The sequence below is a fragment of the Aplysia californica genome, unplaced genomic scaffold (assembly GCF_000002075.1).
Source record: "Aplysia californica isolate F4 #8 unplaced genomic scaffold, AplCal3.0 scaffold00021, whole genome shotgun sequence".
In the NCBI taxonomy this organism is placed as follows: Eukaryota; Metazoa; Mollusca; class Gastropoda; order Aplysiida; family Aplysiidae; genus Aplysia; species Aplysia californica.
The window spans coordinates 2,306,587-2,331,197 of record NW_004797291.1 but is presented as its reverse complement, the minus strand read 5'-3'; the positions used below and the strand labels follow the sequence as shown (position 1 = coordinate 2,331,197).

The 24,611-nt window shown below is 37.7% G+C and overlaps 1 protein-coding gene across 2 annotated transcripts in view; it reads left to right on the top strand.

The window, feature by feature from the left end:
- The window catches only part of LOC101854843 (GTP cyclohydrolase 1), a gene marked incomplete at its 5' end in the record, with an annotated part of 96,041 nt that overhangs the window by 14,758 nt on the left and 56,672 nt on the right, over nt 1-24,611 (top strand). Inside the window, 2 exon segments of one of the 2 annotated variants that reach the window (XM_005090790.3) lie at nt 6,084-6,168; nt 7,853-11,908. Of the exon segments in view, the coding sequence (XP_005090847.2) occupies nt 6,084-6,168; nt 7,853-7,982 (215 nt within the window). 2 annotated transcript variants of the gene reach the window in all.

Genomic DNA, 24,611 nt, shown 5'->3' with positions numbered 1-24,611 from the left:
CTTAAACTTTTTATTGGTGTACGCTGTAGATATGTGTTCAAAATAAGCCATTCCGTGCTTTTGAATAACAAAATAAAAAGGACAAAGAGAATCATGGCACATGTATTTGAGGTTTTCGCTGCACAAAGTAAAAGAAAGGTTGTTGTTTTGTTGTTTTTTTGTTGTTGTTGTTGTTGTTTTGTTTTTGTTTGTTTGTTTGTTGTTGGGGATTTGTTTGTTTTTGTTTTGTTGTTGTTGTTTGTTTTTTTGTTGTTGTTTTTTTTTGGGGGGGGGGGTAAGCGCTCACATTTTTCCCCAAAGTTGTACTTGCGGGTGTGATGATATTCTGAGACGTTTTTTTCTCTTTCTGTTTGTTGGAAATTTCAATCTATCATCTCATGAGTTAGTGGCAGACTGACTAGTTTGTTCAAAGTTTTACCCGGGATTTTTAACAGATTTTCAACAAGACTTTTATTAATACGATTTTTATCAAAACTATAATATATTATTATTCTGCCAACTTTTTACACACATTTTCATCCCGCACGAAATCCTACTTCCACCCCCTGTTGATGTGATTATAAACAATGAATTTTCTCTACGCATCACATTCCACTTTAGAATTTTGGAGTGGCAATTGCTGTAACCTAAAAGTAACCGAATCAATGTGGGACGAGAACGGATGGGAAGGAAACGAGTTCCCCCGTGAGGTGATCAGGGAAAAATCAGGCATATTGGCGCCCCCCCCCCCTTTGCACACACGCGCGCAAACACACACACACACACACACACACACACACACTCACACATGTGCACACACACACACACACACACATTTTAAACTGTCGCTGCACAGTTGAAATGCCGGCGCCTACGGTGTAAGGTTAGGTGCGTCTCTGTCGCACGCAAAGGACCCTAGTTCGGTTCCTGAGTGGGGAGGAATTTTTATTGAGTATGTCGGTCTTCTGTTGGGATTTTTTTATCCCTCTCAGCCTGGGTTGGCCCTTTCTGGCTGTGTCAGAAGCCTGCCTCCCGAATGATCTAAATTGTGTAAATTGGCTCAAGAATTAAGTGTTGGCAACAGGGAGGAAACTCAGGGAGCATCCTGTGCTTCTCCAAACTCAAGCCAGACGTGTACGTAAACCAGCCCCACAGCTAGCCTCTAGTTTATCGAAACTTGAGTAAAGCTAGCAGAATGGGAGGTTTGTCACAAATTTCATAATTTGCGACGATTACGATTTACAGCCTATTGATCAAGGAGTCTTGATTCTAGATCCTTGGAATGTTAGACAGTGTTGCAAGAGATTGTGTGTTGTCGCTTTTCCCCTCACATCACCATATAGAATAGTTAACAACTTAAATCTCAAACAAACTGACAAATAAGCAAGCAAACAAAAAAGTACGGGGAAAATTATAGGACTCATTTATATAACAGAACCAGTCATCCGTGGTTGTGGTTCAGAAAGGCGGCCCAGTGCCCTACGCACATTTTTTAACCTTTTCCTCAATATTTAAAATGTCGTCAGGGCATATCATTCATGGTGTAAAGAACCTTTCTTTTCGTCATGGACCACGACACTTCTAATAAATTTTCAAACCGAACCTGCTGCACCAGGAGAGCTATGGCCATAGAAACATCGTCAAGGTTGCTCCGGGTATTATTTGTATTTGGGAAGCAGCCACGCATTAAAGAATATTAACAGAGAAAAATAAACCCTTATCAGATAAGGGATGGGCTCATGATGCTGACGAAGACCTATTTTGCCCATAACACGTTTGACGGGGAGTTTTGCACCGAGCCATCAACACTACTGGATTGATTCTGCGGGTTATTTGTGTGGAAGCACGAAAATCGTTTTTAAATAATAATAATAATAATAGACAGCATTTGTATAGCGCATATCCCCGCTCAACAGCAGGCTCTATGCGCTTTACACTATATTATTACCCCAGCAGACAATAAAACACTCCGAAACATTCTCAGCTTCCGGGAAGCATACAGTGCAAGCAGCTGATTAACAAACTGACAAGATCTTTCGCTGTCTATAGCCGGGTACCCATTCCCACCTGGGTGAAGTGAGGAAAATTCGTGTAAAGTGCCTTTCCCAAGGACACAACGTCGGGTCCCTGACGGGATTCGAACCCACGACCTTACGGTTGCAAGTCCGAGAGCCTAACCACTGGGCCACCGACGCCACGAATAAGATATTCTCAATAGTTCTTGGAAGCCCCTCTTTTACCGGTGTAAGCTGTAGTTATTTATCCAAAGTAAGACGTCCCGTGCTTATAAATAACAAAAAATAGAAGAAGAGAATCAAATCAATGTCTTTGGATTGTTGCCATGAAACTTTGTATTTAACTGCACGAAACAGAAGAAAAGTTGGTTGGGGTTGGGTTGGGGTTTTTTTAAAGTTAGCGCACACGTTTGTCCCCAAAGTTGTAGATTTTTTTTTTCGACTTTTTTTTTTTTGGGGGGGGGGGGGCAGAAACCGAATAGCGACTCGCAGTACTCAGTTTTCACGAAGTACTCCACAATGGCAAAAGCTGATTTTACATCTTTGACTCTGATCTTGTGATGCATGTCAAGAAGGGTATCTCAGATAAAGAAAATAAACATATGACACATTCATCATCATCCATGCCTTTCACCCCTGGCAGGGTATTGGCCACATACAAGCTCCTTCCATTTATCGCTGTCCTGGGCCATCCTTCCAAGCTCGTTCCAAGTGAGCTTAATTTCTCTCGCGTCCCTTTTTACGCATCTCCTCCATGTTTCCCGTGGCCTAACCCTGCCTCGTGCTCCTTGTGGGTTCCACTGCAGTAACTGTCCAGTGAATTTGATACATTTAGTAAGCATGTTATTGCAATTTTTCGACAGAAAAGGGATTAAAGATATGAAACTGATCGAAGCCCAAATTCGGTTTTAAAAAGCCGATATTTTATAGGTTTTAAAAAAATGGTATCTTGGAACATGGCCATGCGTCTTCCGGCTATATTGTCTTTGTTTTGTTATCTTTTTTGCTGTAGTTGTTTTTTTCTGTTTTTTGTCGGGGGGGGGGTTCAATCCAACGCATATATAATGGGATTTATCGATGCTAGGATATTTTGAGAGCTGGGTGTGGGTTCATAATATGGCAAGAGCTGTGATTCTTCCGGGTTCTGCCGGGGACGTACCTTCGAGAACCGCTTATAAGTTATAGGAGTGTCTTCTGAACCGAACTTTCATAAGTCAATTCAAAGGTACATTGAACTTGTCGACTCGCGATAAAATGGAACGGCTTTTTTAAAGACTTGATCTTCTATTCTACCTGATGTAGCAGTTTTTGTGCAATCATCCTTTGATCATTTCTGCTTAAATCAATTCTGGGAATGTAACAATAGACTTTGAATGTTAACAGGGTTTTTTTCCCCATGTGTTTTGTACACGAAATCCTAGATCCGGTTGATAAAGCACATACAGTGCCTTGTTCGACGTTACTTTTGCTGGGCTTTTTTTCTTTTTTTTTTTTTTTTTTACTAAGGTTTCCTTTGAAAGCGCTTGTTGAAGACTTCTGTGACTGCTGTGTCTCGACCAGGAAGACAACTTCAGCGAGTCACTAGTTTCTCCAAGAAGCGTGTTTTGCAGGGAATTTTTAATCAAGTGAAGTGCTTGAGAACTCTAGGTCGTCGCTCGAGGGTGCGCCTGTTTCTCCTTAAGTGACACATATGTCTTCCGCGTTCCCCTGACACCTGTTATTTAAGACTTATGTTATATGATATAATTACATGTATATGTTGCATAGCATACAGAATAATAGTATATTATCTATGTGTTCGGTTCGGGTGCACTCTATACTTTGATTTAAAATCCCCGACAAGATTAACTTCTTCTCAACGATGCTTTAGTGATTCGATACAGTATTCGCAGTTTTGATACCTTAACCTTGTGTGTACTAGATATCATTGTTGAAGAAGTGAGGTTTTGAGATTTAGGTAGATATGATAATCTTAAAAGATGGCCGATCGCTTCTCTTCTGTACAGATTCAGTCTTAGGCAGCAGGCCTCAGTTGCTGGATTGGGGTTGTTGTTTTTTTATTTGTAATATATTCTTTCTGCTGTTCTTCCAACGGATTCGCCAGAAAAGTGAAAATATTAGGCGAGGGCTTGTGAAATAACTTGAGAAATGGAAATCAAAACTTTCATAGGCGTTGATGCTTTCTTATGGATTCTTGACCTACTCACATAATTTTACATTTTACGCGCGAGTGCGCCCGCATGGTTTACACATTGGGTGGTCTGTTTTGTACAGTTGCGTAGGCCTACAGTCTTTTTTGGTGGTCTCTGACAAACAGGGACTAAGCTGCCGGCCTAGTTATGATTTACAATTATTTGCAACCATATATTGATCTTTCTCTGGCCTTTACTACAGGATGCCATATTTTTAAACAAATATTGACAAAAGTCAAATGTGACGGTTTATTGTAAATCACATCTCTACGTTTAATGCCTTCGTTTGGAATTCCGTTTAGCCGAAATCGCTGGTGTCTCGAGTCTGACGTAATCAGTGTATTGATGGGTTTTTCCACCCACGGCGTCAAACAAACACATACATTATAGTAGCCTACTTTTCAAGACGATTGGTGTCAGCCTTCGTAAACCGCAAGAAAACGTTGTCTGTCAGTTTTGATAAGTTACAGCTAAACGCGTATATTATGTGCATAATATTTTTTACCCTAAATACAAGAGCATAACGGCACTCACACAAGCACATTGTCACGCCTTTTTCATAATGCGTTTCATTCAATTGCAACAGCGCCTCGGTTATCTCCTCGCATATATGTTAATTTTGTTAGTGTGTTGGGGACAATGGATAAAAGAAAACCCTACCGCACCGACACGAAACCACTTAATCAAGTTTTATTTGTCCCCAATTCTGCAACAAAGTAGTTGACCAACTTTGTTTGTTTTTGCGTTTGTTTGTTGTTGTTTTTTTAGTGGGGGTTGTTTTGTTTTTGTTTTGTGTGTTTGTTTGTTTTGGTTTGTTGTTCGTTGTGCGATGCTGGTCTAGGAATACGATCGTGCACTAATCTTTGGCCAAGAATCGTGCGCAGCCATCAAGGGACATAACTCGACCTAAAGTAGTGGTTGTCCCGCTTTTGAATTTATCTACAACATTGAACGATTTTCTTCATAATCCTTGTTTGACATGGTTTGATAATATTTGATGGCAACCAGGTTTTCGTTCAAGGAGCCCGGAGGGGCGACAGAAATCTCTTTTGCACCCTGTGATCAGAATCAAACTTGCTTGATTTTCTACTGTCGATCGGTTCTTTTTTTTTTGACGAAAAAAAGCTAATGAGAATGCTCCAACACGCTATGGCATGGTCACATCTTTTGTTCTTGCACAGATTGCAATAGGCTCAAATGGACTTTCAAGTCAAATTTGATGAAACAAAGCAGAGGTCAATTTGACATAGTGTGTATTGGACAATTACTTGACCCGATCCGACCTGAACTAATCTCATGCATTTTAATTTGACCAGTCGCTACGTTAGCAGAATAACAAAGTTCTACTTGACATTTTTGGCTGTTTTGAATTACTAAGACCATATTATTATGAGATTAGAAATCAAATGCTCTATCAGAATTGTACGATTATTCTGAGTCGTTTTCAAGATTGTCAAAGCAGTGCATTCGAAAAAGTTTGATTATTGTGAAACTCAACCTTTTTTTAATTCAGTTTTCTCAAAACTAGGTTCTGCACAGATACAACTTTGTAATTCTAAGGTAGCGTAATTAGCACCATTTGTACCCTTGGGATTACTTTGACAGGGGCTTTTATAACACGATGTTTTTATCAGTGATGCCCATCAATTAAATGCACCCAATCTCCTTGAGCTTATCGGATCGCGTCAGGTCGAATACTGGCTGCCAAAGTGCATACTATTTTATTCATCGTGCACCCGTGTAGCAGTTTTCTAAGATTTGTATTAGCCCTCGAGTTGCTTCACAAGTGCATCACGTATATCAATTATCTAAGGTTTTTATTAACCCTCAAGTCGCTTGACAAATGTGTTTCTGTAAACTGTCTGACCGATCATTGCTCCCCGCCTTTCTCCGACAGTTCAAGAACGGCTCACCAAACAGATAGCTGTGGCCATCACAGAGGCAGTACAGCCTGCAGGCGTTGGAGTCGTTGTGGAGGCTTGGTAATGTGATGTTTCCCCCCTCTGTCTGTCTGTCTGTCTGTCTGTCTGTCTGTCTGTCTGGCTGGCTGGCTGGCTGGCTGTCTGTCTGTCTGTCTGTCTGTCTGTCTGTCCCTTTCTCTGTCTCAGTCTCTCTCTCTCTCTCTCTCTCTCTCTCTCTCTCTCTCTCTCTCTCTCTCTCTCTCTCTCTCTCTCTCTCTCTCTCTCTCTCTCTCTCTCTCTCTCTCTCCTGTCCTCTCTCCCTCTCTCTCTATTTCTCTCTCTCAATCTCTTTCTCCCTCTTTCTCTTATTATGTAATATGTGGGGGTGGGGTGTATGTATGTATGTATGTATGTATGTATGTATGTATGTATGTATGTATGTATGTATGTATGTATTTATGTATGTATGTATGTAGGTATGTATATGTATGTATGTATGTATGTATGTATATGTATGTATGTATGTATGTATGTATGTATGTATGTATGTATGTATGTATGTATGTATGTATGTATGTATGTATGTATGTATGTATGTGTGTGTGTGTGTGTGTGTGTGTGTGTGTGTATGTATGTATGTATGTATGTATGTATATTGCATGTATGAATGTCTGTGTGTGTGTATGTATGTGTGTGTGTGTGTGTGTGTATGTGTGTGAGAGAGAGAGAGAGAATGATAATTGATGGATCGCTCGAGTAGCCAACAAACTACCTATAGTACTACATAATTAGTAGTAACTGCTGGCAGCAGTCCTAGGGATCGCACAGGCACTCTCGTAATGCAGTGTGTCACTGTAGTGTTAACTTGTACTGGTACTTGGATTACTTGGATCCTGAACTAGAATCATAGCAGGCCGTACATGTCCATAGCTGCTCATCTCTCCTTTCCAGCGTCCACCCCAGGGTCTTCGTGCTAATTGTCTCCATGAGGAGCTAAAATGTAGGCCCACCGGTACTTTAGCTCATAATCACATGGTGGGGGGGACAGTATAACAAAACACGTTAATAAAGAAATCAAGCATGCACAATATTTTTCTACAAACAAATTTCATTTTCAACCTAGCTTGCTAACTGGCAATTTTTGCAGGGAGGAAATTTTCTCAGTCTTTGTCCACTGCCCGGGAAAGCGTGAACAACTTCCTTCTCTTCTTTGGTGTCTCCATACCATTGATCTTTTTTTTTTGGGGGGGGGGGGGGGTTAGTAGAGGTTTTACAGGGCTCGCAATTGCTTAAGGTCATATGAGCGCCAGAAGATTAGGTGTTACAAGAGAGTAACAAACATAAAAAAGAAGAAAGGGAGATAAAAACGATAGATGTTTCATAGGAAAGAAGAAACAAACCACTTTTTAATTGTGACTGTAAAGAACTGTGGAATTCCAAATAACTTTCATTGTTTGTGAGTTGTAGGCGTGTGTTCTTGTGCTGTTTGTACCTTCTTTCCTATCAAAGATACATGTATTTCCTCCTTATCTCTCCTCCTTCTTTTTGTGTTTGCTACTCTCTTGTTACACCTCTTATCTTCAGCACTTGTAAGATTTATTGTGTTTCAAGTGTCATAAAATGTACTAAAACATTTCATTGTTTCTGATGTTCATATAATGAGAGTATGTAGGTTCTATTCCTCTGCTTTTAATTGTGTCAATGCCATGTGTACAGCTCATGCAATTTACTTATGCTTTGGGTTTTTTATTTTTCTTGTCTTCAGTCATATGTGCATGGTGATGCGAGGAGTGCAGAAACTGAACAGCAAAACCATCACTAGCACCATGCTAGGAGTCTTCCGCGATGACCCGAAGACAAGGGAAGAATTCTTAGCTCTGGCGCTAGCAAAGTGAGACAGTCAACGTGTGAGCAGCACTTAATGTGTCATATGGTTGTGGTTTGTGGTGAATGAGTGAAAAATGTATAAGAGGTCATACTTTTTGCAGGCTTTGTGGTGTCTGTTGTACCTGAAATTATTCTTCTTTGTAAACAGAATGATATTTTTCTTGTAACCAGGGCTAGTCATATTTGGTCATTTTGTTATTCTAGGTAATTGATGCTGGGTGAGGGTTTCTGTAATAAAAATTCTGTAGTCCTGTGAAACTTCTGTCTTTAATGAAATGTCAATTTTAAGTGCAAAGGAAGTTCATGTTTACTCTTCTTCGTTCTTTTTTTTAAGATTGAGTGACAAGTTTTGGCCTGATTCTTGTGTTTGAGAATGTGAAGTTGTTTTTGAATACCATTGGCTGGACCTGCGAACTGGTGAATGATTTGATATATCGACAGTGATCTCCACAACGACATCACTAATAATTGCATTCAATCTTTTAAAGTAAAAAATATAATATATGCTGCTTTAAAATAAAGATTATCCAAATATATACGGCCGTAAAATCTGTAAAGTCTCATGTATACAGCATATAAAAATATACAAGTTGTCCAAATAATAACAGATTTAAAATCAGTAGTCTCACATATACAGCATACCAAGAACAACTTTTGATATTCTTTGTATCAAGTTTCTTCATCTTTTCCTCAACACTTTGGATGGTGAGCAGAGCGAAGGCACTATGTTAAATATACAAAATCAGATCAATGTTACATGTGCCCAAAATTTCTGTTCTACCCTGTCAAAAAATGATGTCACAGTTCATGCAAAACACAACATATTTTTTAAAGATTACTTTTAAGCTTAGGCTTCTATAAATCATAGCTTTTTTGAGACATGAGCATAAGACAGGGTTACTACAGAATGAAATTTAAATTTTCCATATATTAAAGGGACAAATTGTATAGACTGTCAAATATTATGCTTGGATTCTTTGATCTCACCTTTATGCTCTTACTGCGTGGATTATCCTTCTATGTGACAGCAGGTATGCAATTTCATGTTGCTCAACAGCTGAATATGGCATATGTAAACTGAACAATGCTGCAGAGGTGTCAACATGAAGGCCTAAGGTATTTCCTTTTTGGTAAAGGATATCAGCCATACAGGCTTGGCTTACACTTACAGATGTCAATGGTCCTTTCTGGTTACTGACAGTTGCCTCTCCAGCTTTTGTCATTCACTGCACTTTAATGAAATAGCAATGCCTGATCTAAAAACTACCTGTACTTGTTTGTGTTAGACACAAAATTTTGGCTACCATATTCTTTTTCAAACTATCCATACCACCATTTCACATATTATGACAGTTTTGTAGTTGATGATGGATCTAGTTTAATTTTTTTTTAAACTCCTTTACTTTAGTGAATGTTTATGTCATGAGTAGGCCTTCCCACTGACAGATATGCCTATCATTTAGTGTTCTTACACGTAAACTAACTTGATAGATCAAGTTCTAACATTAGTAAAGTTGTGCCTTAAGATGCTTGACAGTCTGTGTGAACAGAACTTACAGGCCTTTTAAAAATTCAAGCCTGGATAGAGATGCATTTAATATATCAAGAGATAGAAAAATGATTGTGATAAGTATTTTTTAATGAGAGAGCAAGAACTTTTATAAAACGTCGAGCAGTAGACAAGCCGTTTATTTCTATCTGCTATAATATGGATGAGATGGGGGAGTGTGTTTGTGGACTGTTCTGCTCTTGAGGGGAACTGGAAGTCTAAAAATCCACTTTTACTGTCATGACATCATTGGTTCCTCCCTGGAATTGGGAAGACCAGTCAGGATTCATTGCCTCCCTACTTCTTCACCAGCAGCTGTGTACTTGTCTTGCTTCTGTAGAAATTGATAGGGTCATGCACTGCCAGACCACATGGAAAGAGAAGGTTGTGACTGCCAGGGTCTCGTTGTGCTCCTGTGCGCAGCTGTCCTCATGCCTGGAACTTGTTTCCGTAGCACCAGCTGATTTTTGTTCCTACTTGTTGAGGAAGGTCAGAGAGTCATAACTGAAAAAAAAAAGAAGAAAGGGACGTAAGACAAGTGTGTCAGAAGCACATTTTTCTGACAACTCACTACAGCAGATGGAATTTCATAAGTAAATAAGGATAATGGTATCTGCTTCTCGCCAATCGGTTCTGCGTCATCCTGCGCCTTGTAGAATCATGACCTACCGGTTGTTATTTTTCTTTTTTCATCATAACTTGGATGGGCCAATTTTTCTGCTATGGTATTATTCTGGAGCCTTATCAATATGAGCAGGAAAGACATTGGTTTGACTGCTTATGTAAGACTCTGCAATTCGCCATTTTGAAAAGTGACGTGTGACCCTGAGCAGTCAGGGTTGTTTTTTTTCACTGGGAGAAGCTTGATGCCCGTTCCTTTGCTTCCCAGATAAATGTAGTTACGGGACATTGTTCTTGTTGAAATTGTTAATCCCTTTAATACTCCTAGTTAGTAGATCCGGTTCATGAATTTGGCTTTCACCTTTGCTTTATCGTCAGACTTATGGTTAGTCTCATGCGTGTCTGTCTAAATGTTGTCAGCACTTTAACTTTAACAAGCTCCTAATTTTAGTTTGTTCTGTAACTTCCTTCTCAAATGTGATGTTGGTCACGGATTGTACGAGTCTGTTCTGGACATCACTGACATCATTAAAGGTATGATCATGCACTTGCACACAACAGGAACAAGCATTTATTACTTGTATGAGCATAGATGCTTGAACAAATAACTATTAGAAAGGGCAGGGGTTAGAATTTATTGTGAATTGTTCTTTTCATCACATCTTTCCTGTTCCACATACCTACAGACCCAATGTGCATAAAAAAGACATTTTTATAAATGAAATATATACGAGTGAGTTACTAATATCATGTATTTTTTCAGTAAATAGAGGATTAATTTTATTCTTTAAAAACCACACCCAGAATAGTTGTAGAAAAAAACGATGGGCGGGGGGTTGTTCTTAGGGGGAGGTTTGTATTGTTGTTTTTTTCTGCAAGATATCTTGGCATCCTCAGGAAATGATTGGTATCCTTTATGTTGTACTGGATGAAGTTGGATGGAAAAGTGAACTAGAAGCTTTTCGCTAATGGTGTCCATTAACTCAAAATATTTTCTTTTTCTTTACCTGGTAACAAGATGAGAATCATCTTTCCTAAGCAGTAAACTGTGCACATAATATGGGAGAAAGTGCTTATGAGTATCGTATCTTATTGTTTTGAGACAAATTTATCTCTGAGAAAGGTGATAAGAGAGAAAGGTGATATTTCGGAGGTGTTGCACCTTCTTTCACAGTGTAAAGAAGAAAGGGAGACTGAGGGAAAGATAGTCATGACAATTCACCAAAGGGAATGTGATGCATCTCCTGAGATTTGGTGCTCAAGTGTCACTCTGCTGTAGAAGTGGTTTTCCATCCTGCCATTGTGCTACCACCAAACTTTTTGGAGGGCGATAAGGGGAGGAAGTATGTTTTATAGTTTTTGCCACCTAAGCTCTATTATGATCTGTAAATCGTAATACATATCATTCAATGTGATATTTTTGCAATTTCAAAATGTGTACTTAGGCTGGATTTTGAATTTATGGTGATCCCTGTTTAATGCAATCTGCCAAAATTTGAATTAGCTATCAAATGCCAACTGTCTGAAACTCACAGGCATGAATTTTATTTTCCTATCTTCTATTTTTTTTTCAAAATTTTTTTTTAAGAAGACTACTTTATAATATCTGTGGATATATATTTTTTTTTACCCGTTACTGTTTTCCTTCATTTGGTGTCTGAGAGGACAGAATCTTGTTTTTTGTACAGACTTTTTTTCATGCATAAAGAGAAAGCTCTCCTCCAGTAGATATAAAGATGACTAGTTTAATGCAATAACAATGTAGTTGATGAGAGGACGAGATTGTTGATGCCAGCCTTTCTCTAGCATTAACAACCATGTCTTCACTTTAAAAAGAAAAAAAGTTCTAGCATTGTACCTTGAGTTTTACGTTTAAGTTACACTACAAATCAATCTGAAAAACAAGCATATAAAGAAGAAACAGCAAAAGTGTACAATGATGAGGGATCATAATTTACACATAAACCTAATTTGCCATCTTTGATAAGATATATAGTGTCTCTTTTGAATATGAAATAGTTTGTGCCTTAAGTATGACACCAAGGTATGCTGAAAGTATGCTCTATATTTTGTTAATCCTAGTAATAGTCGTTTATTTAGGGTAAGGCATGCGTTTGCTCTTTCTTGTTTTCTCTACATTCCATCCCTCCTCTCTCTTTCTCTCTATCTCTCTCTCTCTCTCTCTCTCTCTTTCTCTCTCTCTCTCTCCTCTCTCTCTCTCTCTCTCTCCTCTCTCTCTCTCTCTCTCTCTCTCTCTCTCTCTCTCTCTTTCTCTCTCTCTCTCTCTCTCTCTCTCTCTCGTACTCACACCCACAGAGACACATCCACACACTCACATATACACACACATTCACACTCTGTCACTTTTCCACAGCGAAAAGATTGACTGAGGCTGAGAAACTACACTAAATTGTACTTTTAAACAAGGGAAGTCACTTTAAAAGCAATGGCACTACTTTCTATCTGAATGCCAAATTCAATGAGAAATTAATGTCTCCGAACATGTTCGTCTATTGTTAAAAAAACAAGAATGAAAATAGTTATTGGCTCAGTTTTTTCTTTGTGGAGATATGAGAATGAAATATTCTATGTAATACTTTGTATTTTTTATTTCATCCATTTCATTTAGAATGTCATTAGTGTTGAGATTAGCTGTTCAGATTGCTTAATTGGAGTGGGATAACACATTTTGTGAGAGCAGATCAGGTTTTAAGCTCGTGATATTTTATATGTATTGAGATTATGATTTTACAGTCCAGATATCCTGCTCTTGAAATGTATTATCTTTTTGTGGTTTGGAAGATAATCACAACAGCTGATCATGATTTGGAGTCCTGGCATCTTTGTTTGTTTGTTTTGGTAAAGTGTTTTACGACGCTCGCAACTGCATAAGGTCATATGAGCGCGCGGGACACACCTAATATTTTCAGTTGGTTGGAAATTTGGAATTTTGCCCGGGTGGCGGCCGAAGCCTACTCTTATCGATTTTAGACCACCAAGGGATCTTTAACGTGCGCAACTTGCACACGGGCCCTCCGAGATTTTTTCGCCCTTGTCCGAGAAGGCTAGGTGTAGATCTTTCCTACCAGAAGATCAGGGGTGTGGCTGAAAGACAGCAGTAAGAAGAAGCAAAGGAGTAGCAGTAGAAAGGCTGCAGAAAGAATCAGGAGCCCAAAGAAAGGGGCAAAGGAGGTGTGGGGGTGGGGGCAGAAGGAGGAGACGAAAGCAGACGACAGAACATTGCTAGAGAGCAGGAAATGAGGTGAAAGGAGACAAATTTTAGAGAAGAAAATTTTTCGGTCGCTACCCGGATTCGAACACGGGACCTTTTGAGTGAGAGGCCAACACCTTAACCTCTAGGCCACGAGAGCCCCCCGTCCTGGCATCTGCTTAACCACAGATACGGTATATGGTAAAGATTATTTAAGGGTTTTGTTCTGTTGGAAGTTGTTTTTGTCGAACGTTTCTCGTTTCAGCTAGAGTTGATAGTTTGGCTAACCATTTAATTTGATGAAATACGGAAGTGCTTATTATGTTTGATTATTGTACGGATGTCCAGTTAATGTCTTTTTTCAATTATTGTGCTTTTTGTAACCATACTTGCTTTATAATGTAAGACCTCCAGCCATATTGTGACATTCCATGCGTTGTAAACATGTTTTATTGTAGCTGAGACCTTGCAGAAACTGAATTTACCATGCGTGCTACATGTGATTTGCCTCACATCCGCCATTTTCCCCTAGTGTCTATCACAATCCATATCTGTTTGTGCCTTGTACTTTTTGGGGAGGATGAAAGAAAGGGAGGAGGGGGGAGATATCCTGATTTAGAGATTTAGATTATGTGGCAGATACAACCTGGCCTTAAAGACCAGAGCACAATTCCTGGGTGTACTTTACCGTTACCCCTCTGAACACCAAACACATGCCTCAGACTCTGTTGTGCAAATTTAATTGCCAAACCAGGGGAGCTCCAGTTCATGGGTCCTCTGAGACTCGGAAGACATGGGTTCAAACTGATAAGGTGTATCTGTGAAGGCTCTATACTCTGCACCTTTTGTCTCAGCTGGACCTTGGTTTTCAGATGTGTCCCCCCCTCCCCCCCTCCTTTTTCACATCCTCCTTTCCCTTCTCAATCCCATTTAAAGCTTTATCCCTTAGCTGCTTCCCATAAATCATTCCCACTTTTAAGTGACCAGCTTTGGAGTAGTTCTTCTATGTGTTATCTGTAAAAATGATGTATGATGAACATCCTATCGAGTTTAATGAAAATCTAATGAGTATTTAGTATTCCTATAAATTTTTCAGGGAAATGACTATTCTCTTTTTTCTTTTCATAAAATTCAATTCAAACTTGAAATGCTTTTATATTTTTGTTCATTTATTTTTATTCTCTCCAGAGCTAATGTTTAAACGCATCCCCCTCCCCACCCTATACATTTTTTCTGCCAATCTTTTCTCTACCCATCCCATTTCTCATCCTCCAACATTCCAGTATGTAGCTCCAGTAGTTCAGTGGTTAGGCAATAGTGTCGTGGTGAAATTGATTCTTACTCCTGGCCTGACTTTATGTCATTCATTTATCATTTGCCTCTTTCTCCCTGGTATTGAGTATAGGCAGTCGAAGGGTTTGCCAACTGGGAAAGCCATATTGTACAATTTTTCCTTACTCCTTGTGAGAATAGGTTCTACACTAGGGCCTTAAAAGATCTGGTCTATTGTTAGTATTTTAGCGCCAATGAAATAACAGCTCACTTCTATGGTTTCCAGGATGATTAGTAGATTTTCAAATGTTATGGGGCTTATCTGTCTTATGATAATTTGTAAGAAGCATAGAACCCACTTTTGATAAGGCGTATAGTCAAAAAGCCACCTTACAATTATCATTCTGACTATTATTGTTACTATTATCATGATTGTTATCGTTATGTTGTTTAAACTCTTTTATCGTAAGTTCCATGTCTGTTTAATTTATGGTCTTATCAAAGATGATAATGTCACACTTCACGCTTACATATTTTAATTAAATTATTCTATAATCTTTGCTTTTGGCTTCACACACGATCAGGCATTTTAAAAGAGGAAGTATTTACCAGCAGCTGAATAAGCCAAATTAAATACTGCCATAAGCTGACAAAACGCCTTTTTTTCATTTTTACGCCAAAATTTTTTATTTTCTATAATGAAAGCCTGATCGGTTACCCTACTTATGTGGAAAAAACCCACTGTGAAACGGTGACTAGTTTTTTAATAAATTAGATTTCAAATTTCGAAATCACTCTATTTTTAAACAGTTTCTCTGAGAAAAACTTTTCTCGAAACTGCTGTGAAGAAGAAAAAAAGGCATTTTGTCAGTTTACAGCAGAATAGAGGTGAATACAATCAGTGAATGTGCCGGAGAAGCAATCTATGAATATGTATTTTCATTTAAAAAAAGGTCATCTATGTGCTTGCACAATAATGAACAAGCAATATTAATGTCTCACTGATTTTCTGGGGTTTTTTGTGCTTTTTTCTGGTTATAAGACACCTGCTGGTGAACTTGTCCTTCTATTTTCAGCAAGTTCATATCGCACGACATACCTCTGTGTGTTTAGCCTGAAAGCAATGAAACCATGACATTTCTATTTTTTGGTTTATTGGAGTTACTATGTTTGTTTGGGTTTTTTTAATAACTATTTCTGACGGGTGTTTTGTAAAATAAAACATTCCTAATGCAATGGTTTGTTTATATGGCACTTTTATAGAGCTCTTTTTCTGTGGCTTAAGTCATATTTACCCTGTAGAAACTGGCATCTGATGATTTTTTACCATCGCTCATGAAATGATTTCTCTTTCCTTCTAAAGATTATGTCACAAATGATATATACGGTCACAAGAGTTTCTTTGTGCAAATTAAAAGAGGCCTTGATTTTTCAGAACTCTGAATTTAGAATGTATTTGTGTTGGTGATTTTATCGTAATGGCTGACCAACAGAATTATATGTCGACCCCATCTCCAAGTGGACTTAAAGTTCAAGGTGTATGGTTGTTAGTAAGGCAAAAAATGTAGAAGAGTGGAAAAAAATAATAAGGTAGGTGTCAGTGACAGTCATTAACTGTGGTGATTGCGACAGATGAAGTGACCATAAAAAGCCCAAACTGTTTTTGTTGGTGGCATTTAGGGAATGTTGTCTTCAATTTTATTGACAATAGTCATGTAATACTTTCACACTGTCATCATATTGTGTCCAAAGAAGCTATAAGATATTGCTTTATTGTGTCTTTTTGTGTTGAAATGAAACGGTGTATTGTGTGGGTTTCCTTATTATTAGAAATTATGTGTTCCTTCTCTAGTTATCAGACACCTGTTATATGTATGCTGTGTACCATTTTCATTTTATGAGCCTCTTAATTCATATACCATGTTATTGAAGTATAAGTGATGAAATTATATTCTTTGTCAAAATCTGCTTCTTGAATGAGGGTCAAAAATGAGAAATGTAAGTTAGGGTGTTCCCAGTGTTTCCGTTAGTTCTACAATGCCATAATTGCAAAGTAGCTCCTGTAGTTCTGAGAGTTTATCGACCTTAGTAAAGGTACAGCGGTTGCTCCTGATTTATTGTTATGCTATTGATCATCATATTACATTACCATATCAGCACTATTTTTTCACATATATACTGCACGTTGAGGGAAAATATGATGCAGACTGTGAAGAAAGTAAGGGTTATCTTATCTTCAGCAAACTTCCTTTAAAAAATCATATGTAAAAAAACCCAACTAATTTGCACTAAAAGAAAGGTGTACTGCTGTAATTATAATGTAATGGGAAATAACAGACTTTATGCCTTGGAGGAATGGAAGTACAATATATTGCATTGTACCTGTTGCAGTAACAAGTGATTAAAAGAATTTGATCCTTTCATGTCCTGTAATGTTATAATGGTAAGTAATATGAGTATATAATGCGACTTGCATTTACACTTAATTTCAATCAAAATCAAAATAAAAGGTCTACACTACCTGCTACTAAGAAAGAAATGAGAGTGTTCATTGTCGTTTGTATATCATCTGATTCTGATTTGATGTGGTGCATGTGTAATTGTGTTTGTTCATCAAACTGATTGTTATGCTTTGTATTTTTGGGGGGTTTTTTCTTTTTGTCAGATTTTTCATAAAGGTTGAAACAAAAAATGTGCTTGGTTTTAAACAAATATGTTTGTATCATTTAAGCATTTATTTATGATTCTTCTCTGCTCTTCTTACATTCCTTAACCCTATCTGTACGTCATGTTTTACTATTGTATCCGTACGACGTGCGAAACTCTATGCCACCACCTTCCAAAGAAGAAATTTACTCGTTAATCCGATCCGTACGCTTTGCATAGCAGTCAGTCAAAATGATTTTTTTAAGAAATAATAAAAGTTTCAAAGAGATCTTCATATTAGAAGAATTTTAAAATGTGACGAATACAACCCCGGGGGTTCAAAATGACCCCATGGCGTATGGATAGGGTTAATTGTTTAAACTGGCTGGTAGAAACCCCAGAAATGTACTGGCAGTTTTGGCACAGGTTTCCAAATGATTTGCAGATAGTGGAGGAAGAGATGTAAGAATTTGCCTTTTTGCTGAGGTGACAAAATTTACTGTGATGGAGATGTTACTGGAAAGAGACAGGTTGTTTTTCTCTCAGCATAAGGATTGCTCTTTTTACAAAGGCACTTCGGGGTGATAGTTTACTTGTCTTGAAGCACATATCATATCAGTTGTACAAATATCATATTTATTGCTCAACTGTTTCCATGAAGCGATGTATTTGTATTAAATTAAATGCAAATGCTCTTCACATATAATGTGTTTTGTTTTGCTTTATTTTGTTATTTTGTGATGTTCTCTCAGGTGTACGGCTTTGCTTGTATAGGGCTCCTGTAGGAAGTTTTCATTATTTTGCTTTGCAGAGTTCAGTTGCGTGTTTTAAAAACAGAGTTAATATTTAGGATGATAATTCAATGGGTGGTAAAGAGTATTTTACACTCAGTAGCTTTCAGGTAGCTATAAGGTCAATACTGTCATGTTGTTCTGTTCTGTAAGAATTTATGACTGTGTGAATTCATCAATGTGTGCGAATGTGTCTGGGTAAGCTTTCTGCGATTGTCTTTACTCAAGGATGTACTAGAGAGAGAGAGAGAGAGAGAGAGGCAGAGACAGAGTGAGACTAGTGAGAGAGAGAGAGAGAAAGAGGATTACTATAGGAGCTGTGCGCTTCATATGTTCTTTGTATTATTGTACAGCGCATTGAGCGCTTCTTTGTGGAAATACGCTATATAAATGCAATTTATTATTATTATTATTATTGTACATACAACTGCCCACCTTCTTCTCAGTGTTCATTTACAGTGTCTGAGATAGTGCCGTTTTGCTAACTGAGATAGTGCCGTTTTGCTTGAGGACACGCTATAGTTTCCACCCTTTCCTAAAGTATTGTTGGAGGTCAGAACATTTCTATAAGTACAGTCACAACCAAATTACTGTTTTGATGGTAAAATGTCAGAAGAATCTTTAAAAAAAAAAAATTTTTAAACAAATATAACTGCAATTTTCTTAGGAGCAGCAAACTTGAAGTTATAGACAACCATGTTTTAACAAAGTGCTAACTATTTGGATCTCTATACAGATGTATTTTTAGAGTTGTAGAACTTTCCATAAATCTTTCCCTTCTTTTACCTTTCTGGAATCAGACTGCACTTTTCTTTGCTCCCTCAATGAGCGAAGATACAAAATAGGTGGTATCGGTCATTTCAATGGTATGTGAAGGGTAAGATCTCTTATTAGGGTAAGATGCGAATAATTTTTGACTCACTATAAAGTGTAAACACATGGAAAACAGAGAAGTTGTGTGTGTGTGTGTGTGTGTGTGTGTGTGTGTGTGTGTGTGTGTGTGTGTGTGCGCGCGCGGGTGCGTTGTGCATTGTGCATTTTACGATTACTTCATAGAAAGTTTTAAAGCATTCATTCTGCATTTTACGCAAAACATGTCTCCTTATATTGTGAATAACACGCAAGAGATGACCAGGTGGAAGGATGAGTTGATAAAATTGTGACTGAGAAGGGGAAGTAAAATCTGGATGGACAAGGGAGACAATCATTGCCAGTGTTAAAAATATTGGGGAAATACTCATTCTTTCCCTTTGACGCTGTTTCATGGGAGTTTTGAATTTTTAGTTTTAGTAGATGTTTTACGGCGCTCGCAACTGCATAGGGTCATTATGAGCGCCAGTTTTGAATTTTGTCTCCATCGTTTAGGAACGGGGCGAGAGAGGTGGGGGTGGTATTTGTTTTGCTTGTTGTTTTATTATTATCGCTTGGTTTTGTTTGTTTGTTTGGGGGTTGTTGTTTTTTTTTTTTTGGGGGGGGGGGGTTGCTGTTGACTATACCATTCATTGATTTTAAGTTTTCCTTTTTCCTGCTTTTTCTTTTTGTTTGTTGTGTAGCGCATAGAGCTTGCTGTTGAGCGGGGATTTGCGCTATACAAATGCTATCTGTTATTATTATTTAATTTTTTTATTTCTAATGGCTAGGTTTTGTTTTGTTTTTGTCTCGGGAGGAGGGTGGCGGAGGTGACTAATTAATAGGAGACAGAATAATATTTTAATGCAGCAACAGGTATACTAGATTTGAGTTGTCAGAATTAATGTAAATGTGCGGATTCAATGCCCGTCCTAGCCATCCAACAGTTCATTCGCCCCAGAGAGGTACTTTGCTACAAATTATGGGTGCTTAGTAATTCTCAGACAGAACATGTGCATGAGACAGGTGAAAGCAACGAGGCTGTAACACCGTTTGTTTCACCATGAAGCAGAATTAAATTATGAAAACCCGGATAGCCATGGAAAGCAATATTAAGTTGGTACATAATTTATTTCATGAAATTAATCAAATCTTTGAACAAAAAGCTTTAGTTTCACTGAATGTTGGTAGCTACGACACACTTTATGATGAACTAATGCTTTATGACTCACAGCTTAGATAAATGAACAGGATTTAAGCTTCGAGACTGTCTATTAACTAGGCACACCGAGCCCCAAAGCGCTACTACATACAACATGAAAGACAAAGATACTTGATTTAATATAATTATTATAATATGGCATCAAATTCGCGTCTTTTGAGAATAAATTGAAAAACTAAAGTCTAAACACTACGCTACAGACACAAGCAACGTTGATTATGAAGTGTAAAAAGAAATAGGAGATGTTATAATACATCGGATCAGTTTTACGTTATATCTGGACTTATTTCTAACAATAATGTGTTGCAACTTCTCTCCAGAAAGAATGACAAAGTTGTATCTTCTCAGGACTTAATTTTGAGAAATGTAACGTCAATTTTTAAAAATTTCATAACGTCACGCTTTTTCGAATGCAGTTCTTTGAATATCTTGATAACGACTCTATTTAATCTGACAATGTTGATAGAGCAGATAGAGCATTCGGTTTCTGACCTCATGGTCCTCACTCAACACGGCCCAAAAATGTCTGATGGTTAGGCTCTCGGACTCGCAACCGTAAGGTCGTGGGTTCAAATCCCGTCAGGGACCCGACGTTGTGTCCTTGGGAAAGGCACTTTACACGAATTTTCCTCACTTCTCCCAGGTGGGAATGGGTACCCGGCTATAGATAGCGAAAGATCTTGTCAGTTTGTTAGTGTTTGAGCGCTTAATCAGCTGCTTGCACTGTATGCTTCCCGGGAAGCTGAGAATGTTTCGGAGTGTTCTATGGTCTGCTGGGGTAATAATATAGTGTAAAGCGCATAGAGCCTGCTGTTGAGCGGGGATATGCGCTGTACAAATGCTATTTATTATTTTTATTATTAAAACTTTGCAATTCTGCGGTAGAGACTTATCAGGAGGATTTTCTCATTCCATCAAGCCTTTACTGAAACGACCCCAGGTGATAGCAACAACAAAACAATCAACATAGTAGCGGCAGCAATCACAAAAAAATCTGCTAAAATAGCAGTACGATGTTTGTAGTATAGCGGTCAGGCGCTTCGCTGTTGCACTCAAAAGTCCCGAATTCGATTCCAGTAAGGGGGGAATTTTTATCCAGTATCTAGAGCTTTCTGCTAGGGGTGTACTATCCTTCTCATCCTGGTTTGACCATGACATGCGCGGTCGAAGCCTGCCTTCTTAAAGATCTAATTTTTTAAATGTATTTAATAAATTTATTTATTTATTTATCTAATGGGGGGGGGGGCATGTAAAACGCCTGCACTTTTTTAAAAGTCGTGATGCTTACGGATATGGTTTCAGGTAGAAATTGTTGCTGGCTTTATTGATAATGTGTATGTTATAAATAGTTTTACTAGTGCTGCTTGCGTTATTCATGTAGTTAATGTGTATGTTGTTAGCTTTATTACTGTTGTTGCTTCATCATTCCGTGGGTAGTATCACTTCAGAGTGCTTCAGTTACCTTCTCTCTTCACGTAGGTATAATAGATAAATAAATAAATGAATGAATAAATAAATAAATGAATGAACGAATAAATGAAGGAATGAACGAATGAATAAATAAATAAATATCATTGTCGGTTGTACAATGCAGGTTGTTAATGACTGACTTCATTAAGTCAAGTTTTAGTTAGCATATTTAGTTAGAATCTGGTTGTTTACAGAAGATCTTAAAAAAAATATGTCATCACTCCAGATTTATTGAACTAACTGCTTTCTCTAAGTCATGTGTCATGTGACTCCTACATTTCACAACTCCTCTGCTTTTCTTTTCAGGGTCAAGTACACCTAGCGGGTTTGGGTTGTCCCTGTATAATATAGTTCAAGAATAAAGCACACCTACAAACGAGCCTTAAGATAAGGCTTTTAATTCTCCAAAGAATTCTTAGACATTCAAGGCATAATCTGGATTTAGTTCCCTGTTGAGTAGCAGCCCTTTTCGAAGCCTTCGATCCTGATAGTTTTCTGGTTTTCTGAACCGCCAGAACTTTCAGAAATAAGATAAGGTTTTGATTGATCAACTTCTAAACTATTTGGCCATGGTATAAGGGGTGAAGTATCCTATTATAGCTCTTAGCTTGTTTATTTGGGTTTGTTTTTGTTTTTGGTTGTATTTTTTAGGGGGAAGGTGTAATAATAATAATAATAATAATGGATTGCATTTATATAGCGCATATCCACTTATGCAATGCTCTATGCGCTTAACTTGATACATATTATGGATTTACAAATCAATTTTAAAGGTACATAGTGTTACATACTCGTGCAAACACATATTCACTCTCGCACGCACCACACATACACATACATACGCACATACACACATACGTACATATGCACACACGCACATACAAACTCACAACGATCTACAGCTTGGATGGATTCTGTCTAATCGAAATATGATGAAAATAGAAATGCTTTTAGTTTTAGTTTCTTCTTTAAAATTTCTAGATTTTCTGCTTCTCTGATAGTTTTTGGAAGCCTATTCCAAACAAGTGGGGCAAAATATGAAAAAGAGCGTTGGCCATATGATTTGTAATTTATTTTAGGCTTAACAAGGGTTGTTTTGTCACTTGATGATCTGGGCGTTCTAGGAGGCACATAGGGTGTTAAAAGCTGTTTTAGATAGTCCGGTGATAAATCATTTAAGCACTTGTAGCAAGTTAAACAGATTTTATATATGATACGCTCTTTCACTGGGAGCCAGTGTATTGCTTTTAAAATAGGAGTCACATGATCATGCTTTAGTTTTTTAGTAATTATTTTGGCAGCAATATTTTGTACTCTTTGTAGTTGTTGTAACTGTTCATCAGGTACACCAGCCAGTAAGGAATTGCAATAATCAATCCTTGGCTATATAAGTGATGTTATTAAAGTTTTGGTGACACCAACAGATAGATATTTTCTAATGCTCCCTATTTTCTTCAGCTGGAGATATAGATTTTTAAAAAGATTGGATACATGGTATTTCATTGACATATCTTGATCTAGCACCACATCTAATTTTTTTATTTTAGTTTGGGCTGATATTTCGTGGCCATTGATGTTTATTCTGATATTGTCGATTTCATTGCATGCGCTGCTACGAAGAAATCATATTTCGGTCGTATCCTCATTTAATTTTAATTTGTTCTTGAACATCCATTTTCTTATATCATTGATACATCTGGCGATTCTATCTATGAGATTGTGTACATTGTCAGTTGTAGTGAATCCATACAGCTGTGCATCGTCTGCATAAAGATGGTAATTGAGGGCATATAAAGAAATTATTGATGACAGACTTTGCGTGTACATTGTAAATGTGACAGGACCAAGGACCGAACCCTGAGGAACTCCGTACTTTAGAGGTAACCTATCTGACACATCATTGCCAATTTTCACTGACATAAATCTATTGTTTAGATACGATTTAAGCCACATTAGAACAGTACCTGATAGTAAAAATGACTTTTTCAATCTCTCTAGTAAAATTTCGTGGTCGATGGTATCGAACGCCGCTGACAAATCAAGCAGAACCAAAACACAGACTTTTTTATTATCGATTTCATTTAAAACATCTGATGATACCTTTAAGAGAGTGGTTTCCGTACTGTGGTGCCTTTTATAAGCAGATTGAAAAGGTTCTTCCATGTCATTGGCCTTTAGATGTTGTTGAGCTTGACACAAAACGATTTTCTCCAGGATTTTTTATAAAAAGTTAAGATTGGAAACTGGCCTAAAATTTCTCATGTCGTTTTCATCAAGACCTCGTTTTTTAAGTAAAGGTTTTACAATGGCTTGTTTGAAAAGATCAGGTACGATTCCAGTGGTGAGTGACATATTAATAAATCGAGTAACATATGGTGCGAGATCTTCAATGTACGTAACTAACAATGAAGTGGGCATTGGGTCTAAGTCGCATGTTTTAGCGGGGGACTCTTTGATATACTTAATGACATCTTTCTCTGATACCACTTTAAATTCACTCAATGTTGATTTGTTCATAATTGCAAGATTTTCATCAACAACTATATTTGTATTTACATCTAACATACCAGAGTCTAAATCAGTTCTTATTCTTTCAATTTTATCATTGAAAAAGTGCAGAAAATTACAACAAAGTTTTTTGGTTTCTTCTTCTTCATAAACAAAACAAAACAAAAATGTATACATTGCATCGTCACCCCGTCAGCAAAATGCTAATAAGAAGTAGGCTACATGATCAATCATAATGTCTTTCCTTCCCAAACTAGAATCTATAATACCTCTCAAACTCTCTTCTTACTCTAAAAGTAAAAGGGTCTGGGGCCTTCCTTTAACTCAAATTTTGAAGAGCTTTGTACACCAAACTTTTGACAATTTTTTTTCTCTTCCAAATATGAAATGAAAGCACTTGCATTTAAGTCAGCTTTAATCATGATACAGTCGAACCTGCTATAATAGCCAGCTGTCCAAGTCAATCATCTTGTTTGTACTAACGACCACTTCCCAACC